Source organism: Pleurodeles waltl, chromosome 6 (genome assembly GCF_031143425.1).
Source record: "Pleurodeles waltl isolate 20211129_DDA chromosome 6, aPleWal1.hap1.20221129, whole genome shotgun sequence".
In the NCBI taxonomy this organism is placed as follows: domain Eukaryota; kingdom Metazoa; phylum Chordata; class Amphibia; order Caudata; family Salamandridae; genus Pleurodeles; species Pleurodeles waltl.
In genome coordinates, this window is record NC_090445.1 from 756,889,792 (window position 1) to 756,915,874 (window position 26,083).

The 26,083-nt window shown below is 45.3% G+C and overlaps 1 protein-coding gene across 2 annotated transcripts in view; it reads right to left on the reverse strand.

Moving 5' to 3' along the window:
- The window catches only part of LOC138300241 (caspase-7-like), a 358,375-nt gene that overhangs the window by 84,335 nt on the left and 247,957 nt on the right, over window positions 1–26,083 (reverse strand). For both annotated transcript variants that reach the window (XM_069239325.1, XM_069239326.1), the window contains exon 4: window positions 3,179–3,307. In XM_069239325.1, coding sequence (XP_069095426.1) covers window positions 3,179–3,307 — 129 coding nt within the window. The remainder of the gene's footprint in view (window positions 1–3,178; window positions 3,308–26,083) is intronic.

Here is a 26,083-nt window from a genome sequence, read left to right on the forward strand (position 1 = left end):
GAATTAGAGTATTGACAGAGATCAGCTGATTAATATAAGAGAAAGAAGAAAAGAAACAAAAACAGCCCATCTGTTCTACTACAAATGAAAGTGCTGGATATAGATTAGTGATACTGACAGACATGACAAGTCTTAGTTTCTCACAGAGGTATCCTTGCAGCCTGATTGTTGCCAAACCAATCAGCTCCTGGGGTGTAATGCAGCAGTAAATACCGAGATCTGTGGTAGAGGAGGCACAGAAACATGGGGATGTTCAAAGAGGCAAAAAAAAATCTACGGGAGAGGGGGCGGTTTAGACAACAACGAAGGGAGGCTGGTGGTGGGTGCACGCAGCAGGCAATAAACAATGTTGAGGAATCAACAACAATGAGGGAAGCAAAGTAGAAAATAACCAAGCTAAAAGCAAAAATATTTTTGGCTTCAAACAGAGCACATTACCATGGTAGTCCCAGGCCTAAAGGAGGCTGTTTTGTGTGTATGTATTCTCTTTGTGATGGAAACAGCAGAATGCCATCACTCACAGTGAAGTGAGTCAATAACTGAATTGATGCGGAGATGGCCAAAAGAAAAATGAGGATGGCACATCAATACACAAATGGATGAAGAGGGCTTGCTGAAAGTAAATATAATATAGCTATCATTTTAGTAAAATCAAAATGTCTTGGCTAATGCCAGCCCTAAAAACAACATTGCTTGTTAAGATATTGTAAAAAGACATCAGCAAATGTTCAGATAACCTTCTATAGGACAGCAGTAAAAAAAAAAAAAAAAAAGTTTGCCATGGTTCAAAGCATTCTGGGGGTACTCAGAGTCAACTCCACGATGACATTCAAAGTGCCAGAGATCAGTATTTTTAGGATGCCATCTTAAAGGCAGTTTTATTTTAATTTTTGGATAGATTTTGCTTTCTTGATTGAACAAATATGCTTTGAATAAACTAGTTTTGAAATGAAAAAGGTTGGGCCTGGTGGAAGCAAATTATTCAAAACTTTTGAAATTACTATGCACTAAAGCAAAGACGTCATGTAGTTTACAATTTAATTTCAGTTTACACTTTGTCATAGATGCCGCGTCAACTTAAACACAATACACAACGTCCCTTCTGTTGTTCGATAGCGCTACAACGGCAAAGTATGAACAGCCTACATTGGCGTGGCGACCACACAGTAACTGCAAGCAACCGAGGCATCCGGGCTCCCAAGTGGCAGGTGTTAAAGAACGAGAAAGAAAACAAAATCAAAAGAACGAGGAAGAAAACAAAATTACGGGCAAAGTAGAATGAGGGGGTACATAGGTCACCGCTGCAAGCACCGGGTTTTGGAATTTCCTAAGAAAGTCCGAGGAGAGCATGGTGGCATGACATGGAGGCCAAGAGAAGGATTGTACTATCCTCCTTGCATAATTTAAGCAGCACTGCAGTATGAAGTTTGAGAGCATAAGGCCATGGCCTTTTTGGAATAGTCAACAATGTGCGGCTCCCAGAAAAAATGTTATCTGTCTCGTCATACGTGGGGCCAGGAAGACGTTTGTCGTTGTGTGCAGTGATCTTTCTTGTGTGAGACCTACAGAGACAGCACTGTGATGGTAAACTGCATCTTTCACTGTCATTGTGACATTGTACCGCCTTGAACACAGTGCTGCATGGATGCCTTTGGCCCTCTGGCTTTTTCCTGCCACATTTGGACCTTGCTCGTTGACTCTTAGGCGCTCTAGTTCTGCTTTTTTTGTGAAATTAGGGAAAGAACATTTAATATGCACATCAGAACTATCAGAGCCTAGAAATCGACAGGCTACTAGTGAGTTTTAGAACCATTAGGGGCACTTGCAATTCAGACAAGGGCAGTCCTACGTTAAGGACACTGCCGGCAACTGCCTTCCTGCACCACCACAAAGGGTCACTAGAGTGCACCAGATTGCAACAAGTGCCCTAAGAAAGACTATTTTAGTAGGGAAATACTAACACACGAACAGCAAAAATACAGGGCCCCTTCACAAAGATTTGTCTATAAGTAAGTGGGCCTTACTCTTATAGTACTTTGGGGTTACTTTTGAATTCTGGGAGTAAGAGAAGAGTACTCCTGTCTTACTAAATTCTCAGAGTAAGACAGGAGTACTACGAGAGTGGTTTACACATCTACTCACAGGCAAATATTTGTGAATCGGTCACATGATTTTGCCACGTGCCGTGAAAAGTCCTTGCACCACATCCGAATTCACACTCATTGCATAAAAAACTCAACATTTACAAAAATATACGTTTTTAAACCTCACTTGACACAATAAAACCTAAAGGAATGCCCCTCAGTAACACCAGGAGAGCGGGTTTTGAAATTAATAAAACATTTTTTTTTTTTTAACGTAGCTGCTCCTTGGACGCTGCTCCTCTCCTACATTTCCTCCCCCAGGCACAGGCTCCCAGCCTGCCCTGCGGCTGATCCTGACGCTGCTCAGAGCAGCGTCATTGGCTGACAGCGCCCAGCCAGGGCGTTCCCAGGCAGACTGGGAGCCTTTGCAGGCTCTCTCCAGCCCAGCAACCGGGTTGCTGGGATGAGAAAGCCTACAGCGCATGTGTGTTTGGCCGGACCCAAACGGCCGGTCAAACACACATGCGCTCTGAGGAGAGTGAGCAGTATACTCCCCTCGGTGCTCATCACCACGCCGCCCGCCCCTTCCACCACGAAGGGATAATAAACATAGTTTTGCAGCTTCCGCTACTGGCGGGGGGGGGGCTCCTCCCCCCCATATGGCTGAGTCTCCCCTAGTTGGGTCTGTTCTATTTAAAAATGCAAAAAAAATAGTACCTCAATCACAGAGGCTGCAGCGGACGGACACTAAAAAACATAGATCAATCTGTGCTTGGTCCAAACTCCACACAAAGACCAGGAGCGGCTGCATTAGAAAGTAGGCAAGAAGAGTCATAATGATGCCAATGAATGGTAAGCAATGAGTGGGCTAAAAATACCTTTTTAGAGGTTTGATTTTTTAGGCACCACAGGTCGTCGCCAAGCACCTTTGTGCTTCCTGCAGGCAACACCTAAAAAGAAATTGTATGGGGCATGTTCTCTTGTTTAAATGCTACACACTGCATGGTGTCTTTCTGGTTTGCAGCCTAGCATTTCTGGAAAATGTAGCGAGGAGCCTAGAAATTCAAATTTACTGTAGGAATGTGAACACATACTTTTCTGGAGTAGTCGCTCCATTTCTTCACAGGTCCGATCATTCTTAACTGAAACTTCAAATCCCAATGTTCGGAAACAGCGTTGGAGATCTCCAGCATCTTTGTCTGTGCCATCACGTTTACACATACCTGACAAGAGAGTAAACAAGCAATTAAGGAACACTTTACCACAACATGTGTAGTACTAAACAATCCAAGAATTATGGCAATAAAAACGTTCTGTGCAAGTATCAATGTTTATCCAGCACTGGCATCTCCTACAGACCTGCGAGCTTGGCAGAATATACCATGTCTTCAGGAGAAACACTTTTGCATATTAAAAATAATTGTCATAGCCTCTTTATGTGAATGTCTTGACACCACAAATACATTAAATATTCCAGGTCCCACAGCACTATTCTTCTGCTGCTTGGACAGTACAAAAGCTCAGGGCCTGATTAGAAGTGGCTCATTAAAATGGGATCCCTCTGCAAACACCTGTTTGTGTAAGGATCACAATTATAAGTGGTGCAATGTTTATCACTCCCCGTCAGTTACTGGTTACAATAAGTTTGTACCGTGAATTACATTTCGTCAGGTCAAACCTGTCAGAAATGAACACTAGAAAAATGCCATTATTTACTATGGCATTCCGATTTTTGTGTGGCACACACCAATTTCAGCATATTATTTCCTAAAAAAGTCGAAATAGGTGATATGTATTTCACCCAATAAATACCAAAAAAACGTAATGCTGAATCTTATTGGGTAGGGCAAGTACTGTATCTGACAAATAGCACTGGTAATCAGGCCCTCAGTATGAGCATGGCTTTCGCGAATCAATGCATGCAAAGACTACAGAACATAGCAGCTCTTAAGAACAAATGTATTTTTTTAATCTCCAGAAATGCATCTTCCAAATAGTAGCTCGTGAGCTACAGCTAGCGCTACAGCTAGTTGTAAGTTGTCCTCCTGTGTGCATCCCATAATACATGAGAAGCTTATGCCTGAATGAATTAATATATGTATACCAAAACTGAACGTCCCTTTCTAAGATGAAAATATGTCTATTTTCAGAACTCATAAGCTGATGTTTGAAGAAAAATGGCTGAATTTCCAAAATATATGTAGAGCGTATATTTGAGTGATAGATCAAGTGCCACTCAGAAGTAGTATTACTAATAATATTATCCTGGCATTACAGCTATGGTTGTTATGTATTACCCATGTATAAGCATTCCAGATTGTCAAAACCTTCTTTTGTTACTGCTCACAGCCCTGTATGATGCACTGAGGAGACCACTGCTAATAATCTTACATATGACAGCTACTAATGTAATCTTGTCTTATGTTGTCACTATTACAACACTAATAATGTCTGACCTGTTTTTGGTCTAGAGCTCGCCCCCCACGTCCGCAGCACCACCTTGCTGTCTCGTGCCCCTGAACCCGGCCCACGCTGCTGCTAGCGTGATCGAGGCCCTCCTCCACCCGCAGGCATCCTCCTGCGCCTCATCCCTGGTGTCTAGTGGGCTCTGGTAAGCTTAGCTAGACCCGTGTGCACTCTGCCGCTTTCGCCGTATCTGTAAGTGTTTTTACTTTTCAGCGCCTTGCCTCCTTGCGCTCTTGCCCCCATTTGTGCCCCTTCTGATTGCTGTATTCCGCTTGTACTTTGTGCCATTTACTGTATTTGTTACTGTATTTGACTTGTGCTTTATTGTCTCTTTTGTGCCTTTTTTCCCTGGTTTTTCGCCCCTTAGACGCTCCCCCTTGCCGCTTCCCCTGCCGCTGCCTCCCTGCGGCCCCGCCCCCCTCGCGCCCCCATTCGCCGCTCCCTCCCACCTCCCAGCTGCTCCTCCCTCCCCCCTCCCTTCTTAATGGCTGCTGCTGCGCGTCGAGGGTGAGCGACCTCTGACCTGTTTTTGGTCTAGAGCTCGCCCCCCACGTCCGCAGCACCACCTTGCTGTCTCGTGCCAATGACCCCCGCCCACGCTGCTGCTAGCGTGTTCGAGGCCCTCCTCCACCCGCAGGCATCCTCCTGCGCCTCATCCATGGTGTCTAGTGGGCTCTGGTAAGCTTTGCTAGACCCGTGTGCACTCTGCCGCTTTCGCCGTATCTGTAAGTGTTTTTACTTTTCAGCGCCTTGCCTCCTTGCGCTCTTGCCCCCGTTGTGCCCCTTCTGATTGCTGTATTCCGCTTGTACTTTGTGCCATTTACCGTATTTGTTACTGTTTTTGACTTGTGCTTTATTGTCTCTTTTGTGCCTTTTTTCCCTGGTTTTTCGCCCCTTAGGCGCTCCCCCTTGCTGCTTCCCCTGCCGCTGCCTCCCTGCGGCCCGCCCCCCTCGCGCCCCCATTCGCCACTCCCTCCCGCCTCCCGCCTCCCAGCTGCTCCTCCCTCCCCCTCCCTTCTTAATGGCTGGTGCTGCGCGTCCGCGCGGAGGCGCGCCAGAGGCAAGCCTGTCTGCGCCTGTCCGCAACTGGACCGCGCCCAGCGCCACCCCCCCCTGGTCCGCACGCCCCCTGCACCACCAGTCTTCGCTACTCGGCCAGCAAACTCCTCGCCCTCAACCCTGGATCCTCCGCATCCTGGTTCCAGGCCACTTCGAAGCACACCAAAGGACCCTTCTCCTGCCGCAACTGCAACTTCACCAGCAACAGAACAAGGTAACCCGCTACGACCAACACCAACCACCTCCACTGCATCCTCCGCAACACACGCTCCGCACGAAAGCACACCATCGAGCTCTGGGACCTGCTCGACACCACCGCCCCAGACGTAGCCTTCCTGACCGAAACCTGGTGGAACGACTCCTCGGCCCCAGACATTGCCATCGCCATCCCTGACGGCTACAAGGTCACCAGAAGAGATCGCACCAACGGAATCGGTGGCGGAATAGCCATTGTCCACAAATCCACCCTCAAGATCCACACCCACACGGACGACACCCTCAAGACAGCTGAACACCTTCACTTCCGGATCCACACGGACCCCAACACTACCCTCAGAGGAACTCTCATATACCGACCTCCAGGACCAAGAGCCCCCTTTAGTGGCACCATTGCGGACCTCGCAAGCAGCCACGCCCTCGCCTCTACGGACTACATCCTCCTTGGAGACCTCAACTTCCACCTGGAGAACAACAACGATGCCAACACCGCATCTCTGACCACCAACCTCTCCAACCTCGGACTCAGACAATTAGTCAACACACCCACCCACATCGCCGGCCACACGCTCGATCCAGTCTTCACTGCAAGCAACCACATCTCCTTCTGCCACACCACCGAACTTCACTGGACCGACCACCACTGCGTCCACTTCACTTTCAAGAAACACACCGAGCACTACCGCACCCCACTACCTCCTCACCGCCGCTGGAGCAAAGTCACCGAAGACCAACTAACCAGCACCCTCGCCCAGAACCCACCTACCGACCCGGACACCGCAGCCATCAACCTCCAACAGTGGATCCTCAACTGCGCCAACACCCTCGCACCACTCAAGAGGCCCACCGTCAACCAAGAAAAGAAAAAAAAAGCAGCCTGGTTCACTGATGAACTCATCACCTCCAAACGGACCTACCAGAAACTTAAGAAAAAATGGCTTCTCGAACGCACACCCGACAGCCTGTCAAACCACAAGGAAGCCACCCGCAAGCACCACCAACTAATCCGACTCGCCAAACGCTCCCACTTCACAGAACGCCTAAACAACAACGCACACGACAGCAAGGAGCTCTTCTGCATCGTGAAGGAGCTCTCCAACCCCAGCGCCAACGACGTCCCACCATCCCAGAAACTCTGCGACGCACTCGCCACCTTCTTCCACCAGAAGATCGCCACCATCCACAACAGCCTCAACACCACACCTCCGCCAGACCCCACCCCCTACAACTCCTCCGACGCCGTCCACCTTACCACCTGGACCCACGTAGATGACACCGAAACTCAAAAAATCATGAACTCCATCCATTCAGGATCCCCCTCAGACCCCTGCCCACATCACGTCTAAAACAGAGCCGACTCCACCATCGCCCCCCAACTTCGAAAGATCATCAACCTATCCTTCGATACCACAACTTTCCCGGATAGCTGGAAGCACGCTGACATCCAAGCCCTCCTCAAGAAACCCAAGGCTGACCTCAACGACCTCAAAAACTTCCGCCCGATCTCCCTCCTTCCCTTTCCAGCGAAGGTCATCGAGAAGATCGTCAACGCCCAGCTCACCCACTACCTCGAGGACAACTCCATCCTGGACCCCTCCCAATCCGGCTTCAGACGCAATCACAGCACCGAGACTGCGCTCCTCGCCGCCACAGATGACATCAGACAGCAAATGGACAACGGCAAAACTTCAGCCCTCATCCTCCTGGACCTCTCCGCTGCATTCGATACAGTCTGCCACCGCACCCTACTAACACACCTCCACGAAGCCGGAATACAAGACAAAGCCCTCAACTGGATCCACTCTTTCCTCTCCGGCAGAACCCAGAGAGTCCGTCTCTCACCCTTCCGCTCCGAAGCCACTAACCTCATCTGCGGCATCCCCCAAGGCTCCTCGCTAAGCCCGACGCTGTTCAACGTCTACATGGCACCCCTCGCACACCTGGCCCGCCAGCACAACCTCAGCATCCTCTTCTACGCCGATGACACCCAGCTCATCCTCTCCCTCACCAAAGATCCACACACCGCCAAAGCCAACCTCCATGAGGGATTGCAATCCATCGCCGAGTGGATGAGAAACAGCCGCCTGAAATTAAACTCTGACAAGACAGAGGTCCTCATCCTCGGATGCACCCCCTCGGCCTGGGACGACTCCTGGTGGCCCACCGCACTAGGACACCCCCCTACACCAACCGACCACGCACGCAACCTTGGCTTCATCCTCGACTCCGCTCTCACCATGTCCAAACATGTCAACGCAGTCTCCTCCTCCTGTTTCAACACCCTCCGCATGCTCCATAGAATCTACAAGTGGATCCCGACGGAAACCAGAAAAACGGTAACCCAGGCCCTCGTCAGTAGCAGACTTGACTACGGCAACACACAGGCATCCCAGCAAAAGACATCCAACGACTCCAATGCATCCAGAACGCCTCCGCCCGCCTCATCCTTGACGTACCCCGCCGAAGCCACATATCCCATCACCTGAAGAACCTCCACTGGCTCCCCGTGGACAAAAGGATCACCTTTAAACTCCTCACCCACAAGCACAAAGCACTCCACAACGCCGGACCCGCCTTCCTGAACCACAGACTCAACTTCTACGTCCCCTCCCGCCAACTCCACTCTGCCAACCTCTCCCTTGCCATCGTCCCCCGATTCCAACGCAAGACCGCCGGCGGCAGATCCTTCTCCTTCCCGCCGCCAAGTCCTGGAACTCCCTCCCGACCCCCCTACGCCAGACCCAGGACCTCCTCACCTTCAGAAGACTCCTCAAGACCTGGCTCTTCGACCAATAGCATCTCCCCACCCCCCCAGCGCCTTGAAACCCTAACGGGTACGTAGCGTGCTTTATAAATTTACTGATTGATTGATTGATTGAATAATTGAGTAGTTTGTGATGATTTTCATCAAACAAAAGTATTACTTATTACGAAAGGGTTGGAGGCCCTTGATCTAAACACTCTTGTTGCTTAGAAATGATTTTTAATCAAGAACCTGCACAATATAAAAATGATGCATTCTGGTTGGGTCAGATGTGGTTGATATCTACAACGGATATTCAAACCAAAAGATGAGATAAAATTAATTAAGTCACATATCATCATGCCTTGTTTAACACCTTTCTGACAGGGTCCTTTTTCTTCTGCTCAGAGTCTCATAGGAGTAGGAGACATGCTGGGAAACAGTTTTGGAATTTTTGTTCAGGAGGCTGTAGCCCAAAATGGTTCTTGTCAGCACTGAGACAAGTACTAAACCTTTCTGAAACACCTAAATATGTTTTGGTCTTCCCTGTGTTAGCAATACAGTGTCTGCAGTCTGCCAAAACTACAGACGTATGTACACTGAACACTGTTTAGTGAAGGACACAACAGTACCATAGCATGAGATAAAATACAACTCCTAGTAAATAGCAAGCTCTGCTGCAGGTACAGTAGTATACAGGCAGATATGGAAGGTAAGATTGAGGTCCCCATTCCTGTGGGTTTAAAACTAAGAGAAGTATTTGCGAGGAGTGCTGGAGATTGGTTTTCACTCTCCAGTGATATGTGTTATTTTCAGTGATACTTTTAACTAAGAATGTTCATGATTTAAAATACTGTGAAACTTTTATTAACTCTTTTTAGAATTCGTAAACTATGTCATGCCTTAAAAAGGAGTAAAAACCCCAACCCACTCCTATTTAAAAAAAAAAAAAAGCATATAATCAGCTTTGGCATTTAAACAGTACAAATAATACCCATGTTTGGTTGCTTCCTGTAGCCTGATTCATCTGAAAGAATTCGCTCAACTCTATTTTCAGCAACGTGGCATCTAGAAGGGCCTTAACCTCGTCATCAATACTAGGCGTTAGCAGATTAGTTGTTCATTCGAACTTGTGGTGAAGCTATGGTAGAACATTCGAATTAACTGACAGCCAGCTGCTGTGGAACGGCTGATTTGCACAGCATGTTCGTCAGTTTTTCTGACATTGACCAGGAAGATATTCATTAAGTTATAGAATCAGGAACTTCATTTCAGTTTTCTGGAACACCTTCTATAATGTCCATTTAAAAATCATGAGAGAAAACTATTTGTTCTCAAAGATAAGTTCATAAACCCCGTAGTGGGATCATCATGTTTGATTCTGGAAAGCTGTCTTAAAATGCTCCTTAGTGACTAAAGTCTGCGTAGCGCGACTGGTATTTCTGATGCTCCTTGTTATGAACCAGAGGCCTCGATTCTGAGATGTGTAGAAAAGGGGAGTTATCTACAGCAACCCACAGTTTGACACTATGCAGGCCCCGCAGGATATGGCAATTTTGCGATTAGCAAAAAGTCGCAAAATATGCACATCTTTAAAAATCCTGCGATTTTTACAATAGTGCCTGCAAACATGATCATTCTTTAAAAAAAAAAAAAATGAGACCTGATCCTCCTCTACACTGTGCTCAGCCAATAACAAGAGGGAAAGCAACAGGCTAGGTGGTAGCAGAGGTGTTACGATCCTCTATTGCCTACCTTAAAAATGCACAGGGCCCTCCTCCGGTGCTGACACGCTGCCCTTTGTTGTCTGGGACCACTTGACCCTTGACTCAATTTGTTTATTCTCTGCAACCTTATATAGCGTGAACTCAACACGTATTGGAGCGCTCCAGTTACATGACACAAGGTTACTTTTTAAGGTACTGGTAAGATTAAGGGCCATATGTACTAAAGCATTTTCCCATAGACACAGAATGGGTAAAATCCTTTGGTACATCTGGCCCTAAGTGATTTGCCCAAAATCGCAGGGTGAGGAGCCAATACCGGGACTCAAACCTGATTTCGCAGCTCCTGTCCGAAGTCGACTGCTCTAGCTGTAAAGCCACACCCTCTTAGCCCTCAGACCGTCCTGGTCTCCCTCTCTCCCGTGATCGAAACACCCTTTCCCCTGATAGAGCGTTCCGTACTAATAATTTACCTATTTTTGGACGCTCTTTAGGCCGATGAATCTTTTGGCTAAGTGGGACTCTCTTCACCCGAGATCAGTCAATTTAATGTAATCAATAATCAATAACGAACATAAGCAATACCCTGATCAACATAACACTTAACAATTAATCCGGAATACATTTCGGCGAACCCTGACCTTTCGGTCATGAATAACCACACCAGTTTATTCAAAGTTAATGAATTTATTTCCCTATATTAACAAAGCTAGCACAATATAGATGTGTCTCAACACCAAATGATAACCATAAATGAACATTAATAGCTGTCCATAACGACGAAACAGGTGCAATCTATGCAGCATTTGAATAACAAGGCATTCGATAATAGCAATGCAAATCACTAATACTATAATCTGTAATGAGCTAATTGCATACATTGGTCAGCATAACAAGGTCTCAAATTGCATCGTGCAACAAAAGGAATCCTCATCTAACCTCAAATTAGCATCGGCATGTGGGACTTCATGCAAAAACAATTTAGCAACATTAATTTGAAAAACTCCTAGCTAGGGATCTTATCAAAAATCAGCAGTTGGTTACCTAAAAGAAACACAATGCAATTGTACAATTTCCTTTCATATTTACCAATTACAATCAGCATTCAAGGAAGTCTTCGTCTCACAGGTACCGTTTCTCGATCAGCATGGGACGGGGCAAAGGGGCAGGGGTGAACGGGGCAATTGCCTCTCAGCGGCAAGATAAAACTACTACTTCATGCAAAGGGATCAAAGTTAAAGTCTCTAGGGCAAGAATCATTTAAAGTCTCTTTCTCTCGATTAGAGAAAGCATCAAAGTCTCTTTCAAAATGGCGTCGCAGCAAGGTGGGCCATAATAGCTGCAAAGTCTACAAAATGGCGGGTATCGAGCTGGTAAAAGCTGCAATGGCTGGTAATGGCTGCAAAAGGCTGGTAATGGCTACTTTCTTCTCGTGCACCTGGTTTAAATAGACAACAGTTCAAATCCAGTAGGGTCTTCCATTGGAGGGTTCATAGGTTGGCTTCAAATTGTCCAATCAAAAACAACAGTTCTCAAGCTTTTACTTAAGCATACATTATCCTTGGAAACGGGTACGCAAGTTGCAACATTTTATACCAATTAACTCACTTTCAGAGCTTCCATTGTCCGCACCTGCAGATTGACCTTGGAGCAAAGAGAAAAATGCCAGGCTGGCACGAAACCTTAAGATAAGCATGTGAACGATCTCAGTGGAAAAGTACAGCTTCAAGCAAAAATACACGTTTATTAGCACATTGGAAAAATACGAGCATCTAAATCGTGAGACCAGACAACTAGGCCGAAGCCTCCGCTAAAGTTATGCTAAGCTAAAGCATTTCAAACAAGCAAATCGTGGTATACGTTTACGATTATGTCGGATTTGTGCACTTCTAATACATTACGTTATATAAAGCACGCTTATAAATGTTGGCAAACTACTCTAAGGGCACATTTTGTCCCCGTACAATCTTTATTAGTTCGGTTAAAGACACACTTGATTATTGCAGTACTACGTTTAAGCGCTAATAAATGTAAAACCTTCATTTCTGCGTCATCAATCCCTCCTCTGATGACTACTTGTCATCACACAAACTATTGCCACAAATTTTATTCCATTAAAATTCTGTCAGTTCTCTTTTCCTTTTAGTTCCCCTAGTCCTTGCTTTATATTCTTCTGCCATTCTTTTCATCATTTTCTCTTCCTTCCTTCTTTTAATTCTTGCCATGATCATTATTATTCCCCTTTTTATTCCCCAAATTCCAAATATGCAAATCAGTACTATTAATATTCCCTGTATTATTTTTAGTAATATTCCATTCCAAATTCCACCAATCCAATTTCCCACTGAAGCAAGCCCTTTTCCAACCTTCTCCCACACTCCTGGTTCTTTCAATTCCTTCAAATCTGCACTCTCTTTTGTTAGATTAGCAAGCATAGTTTTAATTTTCACACTGTTGTATGGAATATACGTGCAACAGTGGCGCGCACCAAGCATTTTGCAAACGCCGCCATCCTTTGCTAAAAGAATGTCTAAGGCAAGCCTATTTTAAAGAGTCATAGCTCTTTCTGCTGCAAGTTCAGCATCTATCAGGATTATAGCACCTGAAAACTTTGTCAACATGTTATCCACTATAGTAGACAACTTTCTTATTTTGATGGAATTCAACACAACTCCCAATGAAGGAATCATGGCTCCAAATATATCTCCTACCACAGCAGCTGCGGTCTCTCTTTTCTGGATACGATGGGATCCAGACGTCTTTGGAATCATCGATAGGTCATCCAGTTGATAAACCTTTGGGAACACTATACCCAAGTAACATCTCCCCCACCATCCTTTCGGAAGACGATAATAGGCATTGTACCCACAAATGTAATATACACCTGGTATGACAGGGTCAAGTCCGTTCATCATGAATGTCCATTTGGCCTTAAAGATAAACGTATGTTTACACTCACTCGCTCCTACGAAAATGTTGTCATAATAAGATTCACCTCGATATATACAAAATTTCCCTACATGCCAAGCATCTAAAGCTATTCTCCCTTGTGTTTTTATTGCGGCAAAATCATAATGATCTACTGAAGTCCTCTTACTTAGCTCCTTTTCTAATTTCGCATTCATTTGTGCCCTTCTATCATCTGTGCGATCTAAAAAGCTTATTTCTACTGCAGAGAGCGAGCAGGTAAGGTTTTCCCTATGAGCGTGAGCCGTTTCAAAAGGTTGCATTGGCTCAAAAAATTCCCTCATTATTTTAGCATCCCAATCTTTAGCAATCTGGCTTAGCTGCGCTATTATAGGAACATATGCAAAGGTAACATCATAATTTGAGTAAAAATACTGTATGTTTGTCTGACCATAAAATCTAGAAGTTACTATACTACATGTAATCCCGTATGTAAGAGGCATGTGGTGATAAGTCACCCCTTCCTTTACTGATGTCGGTATCTGTGTACACACATAACAATCTTTCGCATCCATAGTCTCAACATATTCTGTTAGCAAGCGATAGAAAACATTATACGAAAGTTCCTTCTTATCATGCAAGTGTCTCTCATCTAATTCTAGTCTTTTCAATGCGGTTAGTTCAGTGACAGTAACAGGAGCAAAAGTAGAAGCATCAATTCTCTCATTCTCACCCTTTCCATGCATTGCAAGCACTATTGCCATTATTATTAGTACACATGCAATTATCAAGCCTATACACGCATATTTACAATATTTCACTCTACTGTTTTGTGTAGCCATGATCTGTATAGAATCAGAGAGCTAGAAGCACCTATAAAGAAAACGATTTGGCAATTTGTTACAAAGCTGAACGAGCGCAATGTTCACACAGTTTTCTTCAAGAGGCCAGTCACTTATCGGTTAGCAGCATTTGTCTCAATTCGGCAATAACTCAGTTCGGCAATAACTCAGTCTTTTTTTTTTTTTTTTTTCAAAGTTCAATCAATAACTCAGTCTTTTATCGGTTCAGCAAATGTCTCATCCGGTTTAGCAACGTCTCAGCTGGTTGTATCACGTTAGATTGTAGCAAGCAATGTCATTTATCACCCTTTCAATCAACACTGTCCATAAAACTTTTCTTTTCTATTGGTATCTCTTCTTCTTCGTTCTCGAGGCTTAGAGATACAAATTCATCAGTCCAATCGTCATTGACTGCATATGCCCATTCTGGACCGGAATATCTCCTGTTTGGTATCCTTTTCCTTTTCAATTTTGCTTCTCTTTTCGATTCTGCCTCACTGGTACTTTCCTCTTTGGCCAAGTCTTTTCCTTCACTTGAGGTTGGTACCACGACAGACACTTCCTTTCTTTTCTCTTTCACTTTTGGCCTTTCTCCGTCGTTAAAATTTTCCCTAGTTCTTAGTTTTATTGGTGATATACTTAGTCTCCTCTTTGCACCGTGTCCATTTGATGGACCTGCGACCTTTTCTGAAGAAGTTGGAACAGTTTCGTTCTGTTCTGCCTTATCCCCTCCTTCTGGGGAATCAATCACGTTCTCTTTTTCTTTTTCTGTATCGTCTGCTTCTGGGAAAGCCCTCCTCTGATCAGGCTCTCCTGCTTCTTCACCTCTTTCGAGCCCTTCGTCACCGTTACTTTCGTCAGGCTCTTTATCACTTTCAGCTGCTTCAGGATCTTTGTCACCTTCAGCTGCTTCAGGCTCTTTGCTACCCTCAGCTGCTTCAGGTTCTTTGTCGCCTTCAGCTGCTTCGTCGCTGTCTGAGGTTTCTCCTTGGTCTTCCCCAAGTGAGTCTGTTGCTTCGTCCTCAGAGAATATTTCTCTCTCTTCTGTTCCTGCCTGTTCGCTTTCAGTTCGGTTTTGCTCTGTCTCAGCGCTCAGCACTGTTTTATCAGGCACTGGCAGTTTCAGCGCTTCAACTTCCTCATCTGTGGGACACAACACTTTCTTTGTGTGACTGGCGTGGATCCAGTTGGGAACTCCCGCACACTTCACAGCGGTAGTTGTCGTCAGGATCACTTGGAAAGGGCCTTTCCAACGGGGTTCCAGACACGACTTCCTCACGTGCTTCTTTACCACGACCCAGTCACCTGCTTTCAGTGTGTGTCCTGGACCTTGTATCGGTGGCAAAGTGGTCGCTTCCACCTGGTGAGAGAAAGAGCGAACCACGTCAGCCAGACCTTTGCAGTAGTCTAACACCATATCATCTGTAATATTCAAAAGCGCGTTTGCGGGAACTGCAGGAAGTCTCATAGCCCTGCCCATGAGAATTTCGTGCGGAGACAATCCAGTCTTTCTGTCAGGGGTGTTTCTCATTGACATTAACACCAAAGGCAATGCGTCAGGCCATTTCAAATTTGTCGATGCACATATTTTCGCCATTCTTGATTTCAATGTACCATTCATCTGCTCCACCAGTCCTGAGGCTTCAGGGCGATAGCTACAATGCAGTTTTTGCTCAATGTTCAGCGCTTCGCAAAGTAACTTTATCACCTCGTTATTGAAGTGACTTCCTCTATCTGATTCTAAAGAGAACGGGAATCCGAAACGTGGTATTAACTCCCTCAACAATAGTTTTGCAACTGTAAGGCTGTCATTTCTACGTGTGGGGTATGCTTCAATCCAGTGACTAAAAATGCACACAATCACCAACACATACTTCAAACCTCCATGCACAGGCATCTCAATGAAGTCCATCTGCATTCTACTAAACGGGCCGCTTGCCCTACCAATGTGGCTCGTGTTCACAACCGTTCCCTTCCCTGGGTTCATCTGCTGGCAAGTGACACATCGATGGCAAACTGCTTCTGCAGCTTGACGGAATCTGGGGTTAAACCAATCAGTTTTGAACAATCTTATCATGGCATCTCTCCCTAGGTGAGCCTGCCCATGATAGAACCGCGCAAGCTGCGATAAGAGACTATTTGGCAAAACAAATTTTCCCTCATTTGAAACCCATAACTCATCTGGTCTCTTTATACATTGTGACTTAATCCAGGAATCTCTTTCATCCTCCCTGACGTTATTCTGTAGTACTTTTAGTTAATCTATTGTATCTATGACCTTGAAGGCAAATGCTTCAGCTGGTTCGAGTTCTGGTTCACTTATCGAATTCCATTCATCTCTGAGTAATATACAGTTCAAGGCACAAAATCTTGCGACTTGATCCGCATATGCATTTCCCAGAGAGACATAGTCCTGTCCTTTTGTATGAGCACTACACTTTACCACTGCAACTTCGGCTGGCATTTGAATGGCGTGTAACAATTCCCTTATTCTCTCCCCGTTTTTCACTGGGGATCCTGAAGAAGTCAGGAAACCTCTCTGTGACCATAGTTGTCCAAAGTCGTGCACAATTCCAAACCCGTACTGACTATCAGTGTAAATGGTGACTTTCATCAATGCAGACAATTGACATGCTCTTGTAAGGGCTACAAGTTCTGCTACTTGTGCGGAATAGACTCCTTGAAGCCAGGACGCTTCCAAGACACCTGTTACAGTACATACAGCATATCCTGCTTTCAAAATTCCCATCCCATCTCTCAGACATGAACCATCAACAAAAACAATTTGGTCATTTTCATCAAGCTTATTATCCTTAATTTCAGGTCGGGGTTTTGTGCAAAATTCAGTCACCTGAAGGCAGTCATGCTCGACGTCTTCAGCGTTCTCAATTTCAGCATTTTCACCAGGAAGCAAGGTTGCTGGATTCAACGTAGTGCACCTTTTCAGCTGCACATTCGGTGAGCCCAGAATTATCGTTTCATACCTTGTAAGTCTTGCTCCAGTCATGTGTTGCGTTCGGGAGCGGGTCAAAAGTATCTCAACTGAGTGAGGGACCATGACTGTTACTGGGTGTCCCATCACTATTCCTTCACTCTGAGTGAGGCTGATACCAACTGCTGCTACGGTGCGCAAACACCCTGGAAGTGCTGCTGCGACCGGATCCAAAGTAGCTGAAAAATACGCTACTGGTCTGTTTATGCCACCATGGGCTTGAGTCAAGACAGACAAAGAACATGCATCACGTTCATGACAAAACAATGTGAAAGGCTTTGTGTAATCAGGCATACCTAAAGCTGGAGCCCTGCACATGCATTCCTTTAATTCAATAAAAGCATCCATCTCATCTCCTTTCAGCTCAATTTGATCCAAGGCATCCTTCTGGGTCAGTTTCAGTAAAGGCTTGGCTAGAGTTGAGAAGTTGGGAATCCACTGACGACAGTAGCTCACCATTCCCAAAAACTTCCTCACCTCCCTCCTTGTCTTTGGTGGACTCATTTGAAGTACACTCGTTATTCTTTCCTTCATTATTCTCCGTGACCCTTTCTCTATTTGGTGACCCAAGTATTTCACTTTCTTCTGACAGAACTGCAACTTTGAAGGAGACACCTTGTGTCCATTCCTTCCCAAATGGTTCAACAAAGCAATGGTGTCGGCTGTGCAGCCACTTTCTGTCTTCGATGCAATCAATAAGTCATCAATGTACTGTACTAGGGTTGACTCGAATGGCAATTCTAACGCTTCCAAGTCTTTCTTTAGAACCTGATTGAATATTGACGGTGACTCAGAAAACCCTTGAGGAATTCGACACCAACCGTAAACTCTGTCTAAGAATTTGAAACAAAAGAGAAATTGGCTGTCCTCATGAAGAGGCACCGAAAAGAATGCTTGAGACAAGTCGATGACTGAGAACCACTCGGCATCGCAAGGGACTTGAAACATTATCACAGCTGGATTTGGTACGACAGGGCAACATTTAATTATGATGTCATTTATTTTCCTCAAGTCCTGTACAATTCGGACCTTTCCACTCGGCTTTATTAGTCCCATGATTGGTGAATTACATGGACTGCTTAACACTTCTTTCAGTACTCCCTGCTTTACAAATTCGTCAATGAGTTGGGCAACTTTCATGAGGGTGTCTTGTGCCATGTGGTATTGTGGGGTCTGGGGAAAGATTGCATTGGGTTTTACAGTTACTTTCACTGGTTCCACTCCTTTCATCAATCCCACCTCTTTCCCTGTCATATCCCACACTTCCTTTCCGACTGTTTCCCGTAATTCAGCTGGAATATCTTCTTCAGTTATCATCGGGAAAAGGCAAATCAGAGGATACTCTTCATCGACAGTTTCCATCTCGTCCCCTTCTACACTGTCCTCTTCTTCCCCATCACTGCTCGTCTGTATTTTAATTCCCTCGTTCGAACACATAATCGAACATCCCAGTTTGCACAATAGGTCTCTCCCTAACAGTGCTATCGGGCTTGAGTCACATACCACAAATTTGTGTAACCCTTGATAGTTACCAATGCTGACTGGTACTGGATCTGTTATTGGGTTCGTCAGGTGCCTGTTTGCTACTCCCACCACTTGAACTGTTCTCCCTGAGAGTGGCAAATTTGGTACTTCAATGCTCTTAACAGTTGAACGTGTGGCTCCTGTGTCAACCAAGAATGAGACACGATGACCCATTACTCTTCCCTCCACGTATGGACCCTTTTGATCAACTTCTAAGGATGCTGCAAGCACACAATCTCCTTCCTCTCCTGAACTTTCACTCTCCCATACATTGTTTATTCCACTCTCACTGTGTAATGGGAACTGTTGTACTGTGCCATTTGTACTCATTACCTGACCCGAGACCTGTGGAGGAACCATCACTTGCTGCTGACTCATTGGTGCCAAAGGTATTTGCATTTGCTGATTAGGTACCATGGGAAACTGCTGTTGCATTGGCTGCATTTGCGTCATCTGCATACGGGGCATCTGCATCTGCTGCGGCTGCATAGGTTGTAATCCCTGCAACTGATTTATGGTCTTAAAATTTGGGTTTGGACCTCTCATTTTCGGTCCCCTCATTGTCTGAAATGCATTGACATCATTGTTTTGCTGACCAACACCTGCACCTTCCTGCACCACCATCGGGCACTCGCGTTTCCAATGTCCGACAATTCCGCACACGTGACACGGCATCACCTTTTTCAATGCCTGCACACCATTCGGAGTCACAACAGTGTTCAAATCCGGACCATTATTCCCAAAACCTCCTCTGCCTCTGCCTCTCGCCTGTGGCTGAAACACCATATTTCCCTGCAGCTGCGGCACCTGCTGTTGGAACCCTTGCAACCCTTGCAAACCTTGCAGACCTGTCTGAGCTGCTTTAAGTTGCATCATCATCACTTTCTCCTTCAACTTTTTCTGGTTCACTTCAATTTCGTCGCTACAGTATTTCGCATAATTCAACACCTCATCAATAGGTTTCGACTGGCAACAAATCAAATGCGACTTTATCATCTGACTTATCTCTGGTCTCAGCCCTTCCACAAATCTAAACACGAAATGAAGCATGTCCTTCGCCTCTATTGTTTCCGTGCCACTGTAGTTCTTGAACGCCTTCAACAACCTCTAATAGTAACTATGAATCGACTCTTTAGCCTCTTGGGCAGTTCGATCAATCTTCTGCCAATCCACGTTTTTCGCGGCAACCTTCGTCTTCAAATGCTCAATCACCTTATAGTACAAGCTCATCACCATAGGTGATGGTGCACCCGTATCCCTGTCTCTCTCTGGTTCACTTGTCGGCCAACCTACAGCCCTTTTGCAATCCTCCCACAAATCTGCCGGAACCACAATCTCAAAGAGGGTGTTCAGATCTTCCCAAAGACATTTTGCAAGTTTCACAAACCTATCAGTCTGTTGATACCATTCAATCGGTTTCTCTCTCAGTTTGGGAAAATCATCCGTAAAAGACTGAATGTCGCTTCTGTGCCATGGTACATGTATTAATTTTCCCCCTGCTGTCTCCCTCATTGGTAACATGGTTACTGCATCACTGCTCTGTGGTCTTTTCTCGTTGAGCTCTGGGACACTGTCTTTCCTCTTTTCCTTTCTCTTTACCCATCTGCTTTCCCATTTGTCTAAGCACCTCCACACTTGTGCACTCTGCAGCAATTCTCTAAGGTGCGCCTTCATGCCTGCTGACCTCATGTGTTCAAAGTCTGTGGTCCCGAAATCCAATCTGTAGCTCCTGCTCAAGTGTTTCATCTTGTCTATATCAACCCCGTTTTTGTCAGCTATTTCTTGCAAGCTTTTATGTACCTTGTTCACTTCTCTCGTAATCCTGGGACATAGATACCTCAGCTCTTCTTCCGAGTAGGACTCTAACCTATTCACACCCATAGTCCCGTCCACCAGTTCTTGTGCTTCCATGTTCAACCTGACCCTATTCAGATAGTCTTCTCCCTTCCCACTGGCTGAGCTTTGTGTGGAATTCAGACTGTTGAACCACTGTGTCAGCTGTTGCGCGTTCAACCCCATCAGTGTAGCATTCACGTCGACTGCCATTGATGGTTGCGGCAACTTTTCAGTGTTCGATGACAGCGGTATCATCAGTGGGGGACTCGACCTCACCACTGTTGACTGAGCACATATGGGACTAAACTCCATCAAGGACCCAGATCCAGTTGGCAGAGCCGCTATCGGAGTTGTCTCTGGAGTGTTTTGAATGCACCTCCTTTCCATCCCGCTCTGCACCATTGATCCTTGACTGCTCATACCTGAATTAGGCTGAATGTACAAAGGTACCGGTGGACCTACAGTAATGGGTAGGGATATCGCATCTGCGTTCTGTCCATTCCCCATGTTCTGAGACATGTTCATTCCCACACTATGGGTCATCATTGCCGGCATGCCCATCTGACTCCCCGTCATCTGAGCATGTGCGTTTCCCCCCTGCATCTGCTTTTGAGGCATCAGAAACTGGGTTGATTCAGCTTGTGCCAATGTTGGGTTGTGACCATTCTGTCCTCCCATTATGGTTGGATCTAGAATCATTCCCGTACTGTTGTCACTGCTGTAGTACCTTGGGACCTGCGGCTGATAATTTTCTGCTGGTTTCAACATGGGCACATCTGGATATATTCTCCTAACCTGCGGTATCTACGGGGTGAACAGTAAACTCGGGTCCTTAGATCCCGATGATGCTCCTGGACTCTGAGTTTCACTATTCTGTACCGGTGCCGGAGGGGCAGAACTGGTACTTGGACCTTGTCCATTCTCTGCATAAGGTGGTGGACGGTCGTTCAGCAATTGCATGATTAACTCCTCATCCTTTAACTCCTCTTCTCTTCTCAACTTTTCCTCGTCCTCTCTATCCTTGGAACACCTCCTGTTTGTCTTACAGGTAGCTTTCTTACCTGTCGTCTCCTCTTCTTCCTTAGTAATTGCGGGAAACAATTTTATCCCCTGCAATACATCTGATCTCCACACCTTCTGTGCATTGTCCCACCTAGCGTCCGCTAGTGTCTTTTCTACCTTCCTTATCCTGGTCTCGAACTTATTTTGCTGTTGCTGTCTAGCCATCAGTTCCCAAATTGCTAGAGCCTCAAACTGTGCTGGCCTTGGAGGTACCTTCATGTCGTACATCGCGAATCTCAAATTCTCTAGGATCCTTATATTGAATCTCCCATGTTTCTCTGTCAGCTTGTGCCATTGCTTTAGCCAAAGGCACCGAGCTACCCCTTTTTCCTCCATTACAATGTAAGCTGGTGTACCTTCGGGTGGCGTCTCCTCTCCTACGCTCGCTTTAATGTAAGACTCCCCCTTCATCGCACTCTTTAATGCATTAAAAAATTTCATTTTCTCGTCTTTTTATTTCACAAAGTTTGTAATCAATAAGTGACTTTAATTCCCGGAATACTCTTCGCTTGCCTTTCCCCTTCCAATCGAGCCCCACGGACTGCGTCCAATCCGTGCGCGACCCTTCTCTTCAACCAACCTATCCCAGCGCGGCTCCTAGTGACGTCACACTCACACACACTGCGGCTGACAAAGCCTCGCGGCTAGTCCTCCTTCACTCAGCTCCTCTCGTAACAACTTCTTGCATGTATCGCGAGCTACCAAAAAAATAATAATAAAACAGATCTGTCGGTTTACTACAGGAAGGGTAACACAATCGCTTCAGGACCTTAGGGATTTTTCACTAGCCTCAGCAGTTATTCCATCTTTCTCGGTCCCCACGTTCGCAAGCAAATCTGACCCGCAGACTGCTCTCAACTTGTCAGTGATCTATTCTAGTGCACTTAGAATTTTGTCAGAGCCTGAAGTCGAAGTTTCTTTCACTCCCTTAACACACGTACCGACTCGTTGACCACGCCCGATCAACCTACTAAACCGACCAGACCACAACATAAAACAAGTGTCTCATACACTTTTCAACATACTCCGGAGTCTCTTGACCTCGCAGGGCCCGTCTCAACAACAACAACCACGTGGACCTTTTTCTGCACGAAGCGCCACACGCACATGAAGTTCGACGACTTCCCTACTCTCACACTCGGAGTCGCACCTCCGCTATTTCTATGAAGTTCGACGACTTCCCTACTTCTACACTCGGAGTCGCACCTCCGCTATCCTCTAAAATCCTCGCAACCTTTTCACACAATCTGCGGCAATAAGCTGTGCAAGCGCAAAACCCTAACTTCACTCATACCATCACTAGTACCGCCAACGCCGATCTCACACCTCCATTCTCTCCATTCGCAAGCTCCGAGATCCCGGGAAAGTCGCGGTGGACCTAGCCCATCATCATCTTCTCAATCTGTTTTACCCAAGAAAAATCTAATTCAACACCATATACCTCTCGAGCGGGGTCCCAAAAGTCTAAACCATTAATTCAACACCATGTATGTCTCGAGTGGGGTCCCAAAAGTCTAAACCGTCCTCTGCTACCATCTACTGATAGAGCGTTCCGTACTAATAATTTACCTATTTTTGGACGCTCTTTAGGCCGATGAATCTTTTGGCTAAGTGGGACTCTCTTCACCCGAGATCAGTCAATTTAATGTAATCAATAATCAATAACGAACATAAGCAATACCCTGATCAACATAACACTTAACAATTAATCCGGAATACATTTCGGCGAACCCTGACCTTTCGGTCATGAATAACCACACCAGTTTATTCAAAGTTAATGAATTTATTCCCTATATTAACAAAGCTAGCACAATATAGATGTGTCTCAACACCAAATGATAACCATAAATGAACATTAATAGCTGTCCATAACGACGAAACAGGTGCAATCTATGCAGCATTTGAATAACAAGGCATTCGATAATAGCAATGCAAATCACTAATACTATAATCTGTAATGAGCTAATTGCATACATTGGTCAGCATAACAAGGTCTCAAATTGCATCGTGCAACAAAAGGAATCCTCATCTAACCTCAAATTAGCATCGGCATGTGGGACTCCATGCAAAAACAATTTAGCAACATTAATTTGAAAAACTCCTAGCTAGGGATCTTATCAAAAATCAGCAGTTGGTTACCTAAAAGAAACACAATGCAATTGTACAATTTCCTTTCATATTTACCAATTACAATCAGCATTCAAGGAAGTCTTCGTCTCACAGGTACCGTTTCTCGATCAGCATGGGACGGGGCAAAGGGGCAGGGGTGAACGGGGCAATTGCCTCTCAGCGGCAAGATAAAACTACTACTTCATGCAAAGGGATCAAAGTTAAAGTCTCTAGGGCAAGAATCATTTAAAGTCTCTTTCTCTCGATTAGAGAAAGCATCAAAGTCTCTTTCAAAATGGCGTCGCAGCAAGGTGGGCCATAATAGCTGCAAAGTCTACAAAATGGCGGGTATCGAGCTGGTAAAAGCTGCAATGGCTGGTAATGGCTGCAAAAGGCTGGTAATGGCTACTTTCTTCTCGTGCACCTGGTTTAAATAGACAACAGTTCAAATCCAGTAGGGTCTTCCATTGGAGGGTTCATAGGTTGGCTTCAAATTGTCCAATCAAAAACAACAGTTCTCAAGCTTTTACTTAAGCATACATTATCCTTGGAGACGGGTACGCAAGTTGCAACATTTTATACCAATTAACTCACTTTCAGAGCTTCCATTGTCCGCACCTGCAGAAAAATGCCAGGCTGGCACGAAACCTTAAGATAAGCATGTGAACGATCTCACTGGAAAAGTACAGCTTCAAGCAAAAATACACGTTTATTAGCACATTGGAAAAATACGAGCATCTAAATCGTGAGATCAGACAACTAGGCCGAAGCCTCCGCTAAAGTTATGCTAAGCTAAAGCATTTCAAACAAGCAAATCGTGGTATACGTTTACGATTATGTCGGATTCGTGCACTTCTAATACATTACGTTATATAAAGCACGCTTATAAATGTTGGCAAACTACTTTAAGGGCACATTTTGTCCCCGTACAATCTTTATTAGTTCGGTTAAAGACACACTTGATTATTGCAGTACTACGTTTAAGCGCTAATAAATGTAAAACCTTCATTTCTGCGTCATCACCCCCAACAGCCCCAGGACACTCATCTCACCCATCTCATCTCCACAATTGCCCTCAGTCCCGAGACTCCCGTGTTTCTCCCACTCCATTCACCCCCTGTTGCCCTAAGCATCTTTGGTATAGTGGTTGTCAGAGGCCAGTGACAGCAGAATTTTCACATTTAGATATGCTCTCTCTGGCATCAGACGCCGTCCTTTTCCGAGGTGCGGTGCTGGTAGACACTCTACCAGGTCACAGATTGAGGCTTGTCAGAGGCTCCAAAAATGGCAGACCAAAGAGCGAGCGTTATTTTTGTGGCCCCACATGTTCTGCCTGCTGCAAAAATACTGCAAAGGTTGGTATTGCAAATTTTCTTTTTTTGATGCACAATTTGCCATCCGCGGTTGCAAAATCCTTCAGGGTCTGACTGCAAATCAAGTAGAATTCAATAAATGACCCTGGCAAGAGGGCCCCAGAGCTGCTAAGTGTCCAGTTGAATAGGCTTTCACTTGAATACAGTTTGGAGAGCATACCCGGGCACCCAAGCAGCTGCTCCTAAGTTCAACACTAGCGTTTGCGAAATATATACTGATCCATAGGAGGCTGTAGACCATAATTAAAACATAGAAGACCTGATGACTACCTAATTTTTGGAATTACCATCCATCTGAGGTCAAGGTCTATGAAAGTGTCATGACATGCTTTAACCGGAAGACTGGAATATTGAGAGCTCCTTATAAGCATAACAGTATCATTGAGCAATGTACGCTAGTACAGGTCAGGCCCACTTCCATAGAACATGTATCTATCTTCACCACATATGTTCAGGAAAATTAGAAAGGCAGAGACTACTGTCAAGGGAAAAGACAGCGCTTTCAACTTGCTCCTCCCATAGCTTCCACTGTCACTGTCAAACCACAAGCACTGGCCAAGCCAATAGGTTTAGCCTACGCAAAATATAATGGCTTTGTCAATGTTTTTTTAACATATGTTGCACAGTATGAGGAGGGCAGGTGGTGAGATGAAATGCACTCCCATTTTTAACCACTTCGCTGCCAGGCCTTTCCCCCTCCGGTACTGAGCCTTTTTTTTGGCTATTTGGGCAGTTCGCACTTAGGCCCTCATAACTTTTTGTCCACATAAGCTACCCATGCCAAATTTGCATCCTTTTTTTCAACATCCTAGGGATTCTAGAGGTACCCAGAGTTTGTAGGTTCCCCTGAAGGAGACCATCAAATTAGTCAAAATACTGCTAAAATTTCCTTTCTGAAAAATAAAATGGGAAAAAAGTGCTGCAGAAGAAAACATGTTTTTTTCTACTGAAAATGGCATCTGCCTGATCCCATCTTTCATAATCAGGCAGGCTTGAATCAGAAAACCACATTTTCAACACAATTTTGGCATTTTACTGGGACATGCCCAATTTTTTTTTTCAAAATCTGCATTCAGCCTCCTTCCAGTTAGTGACAGAATTTGGTGTGAAACCAATGCTGGATACTGGACAGCTAAACATTTCTGT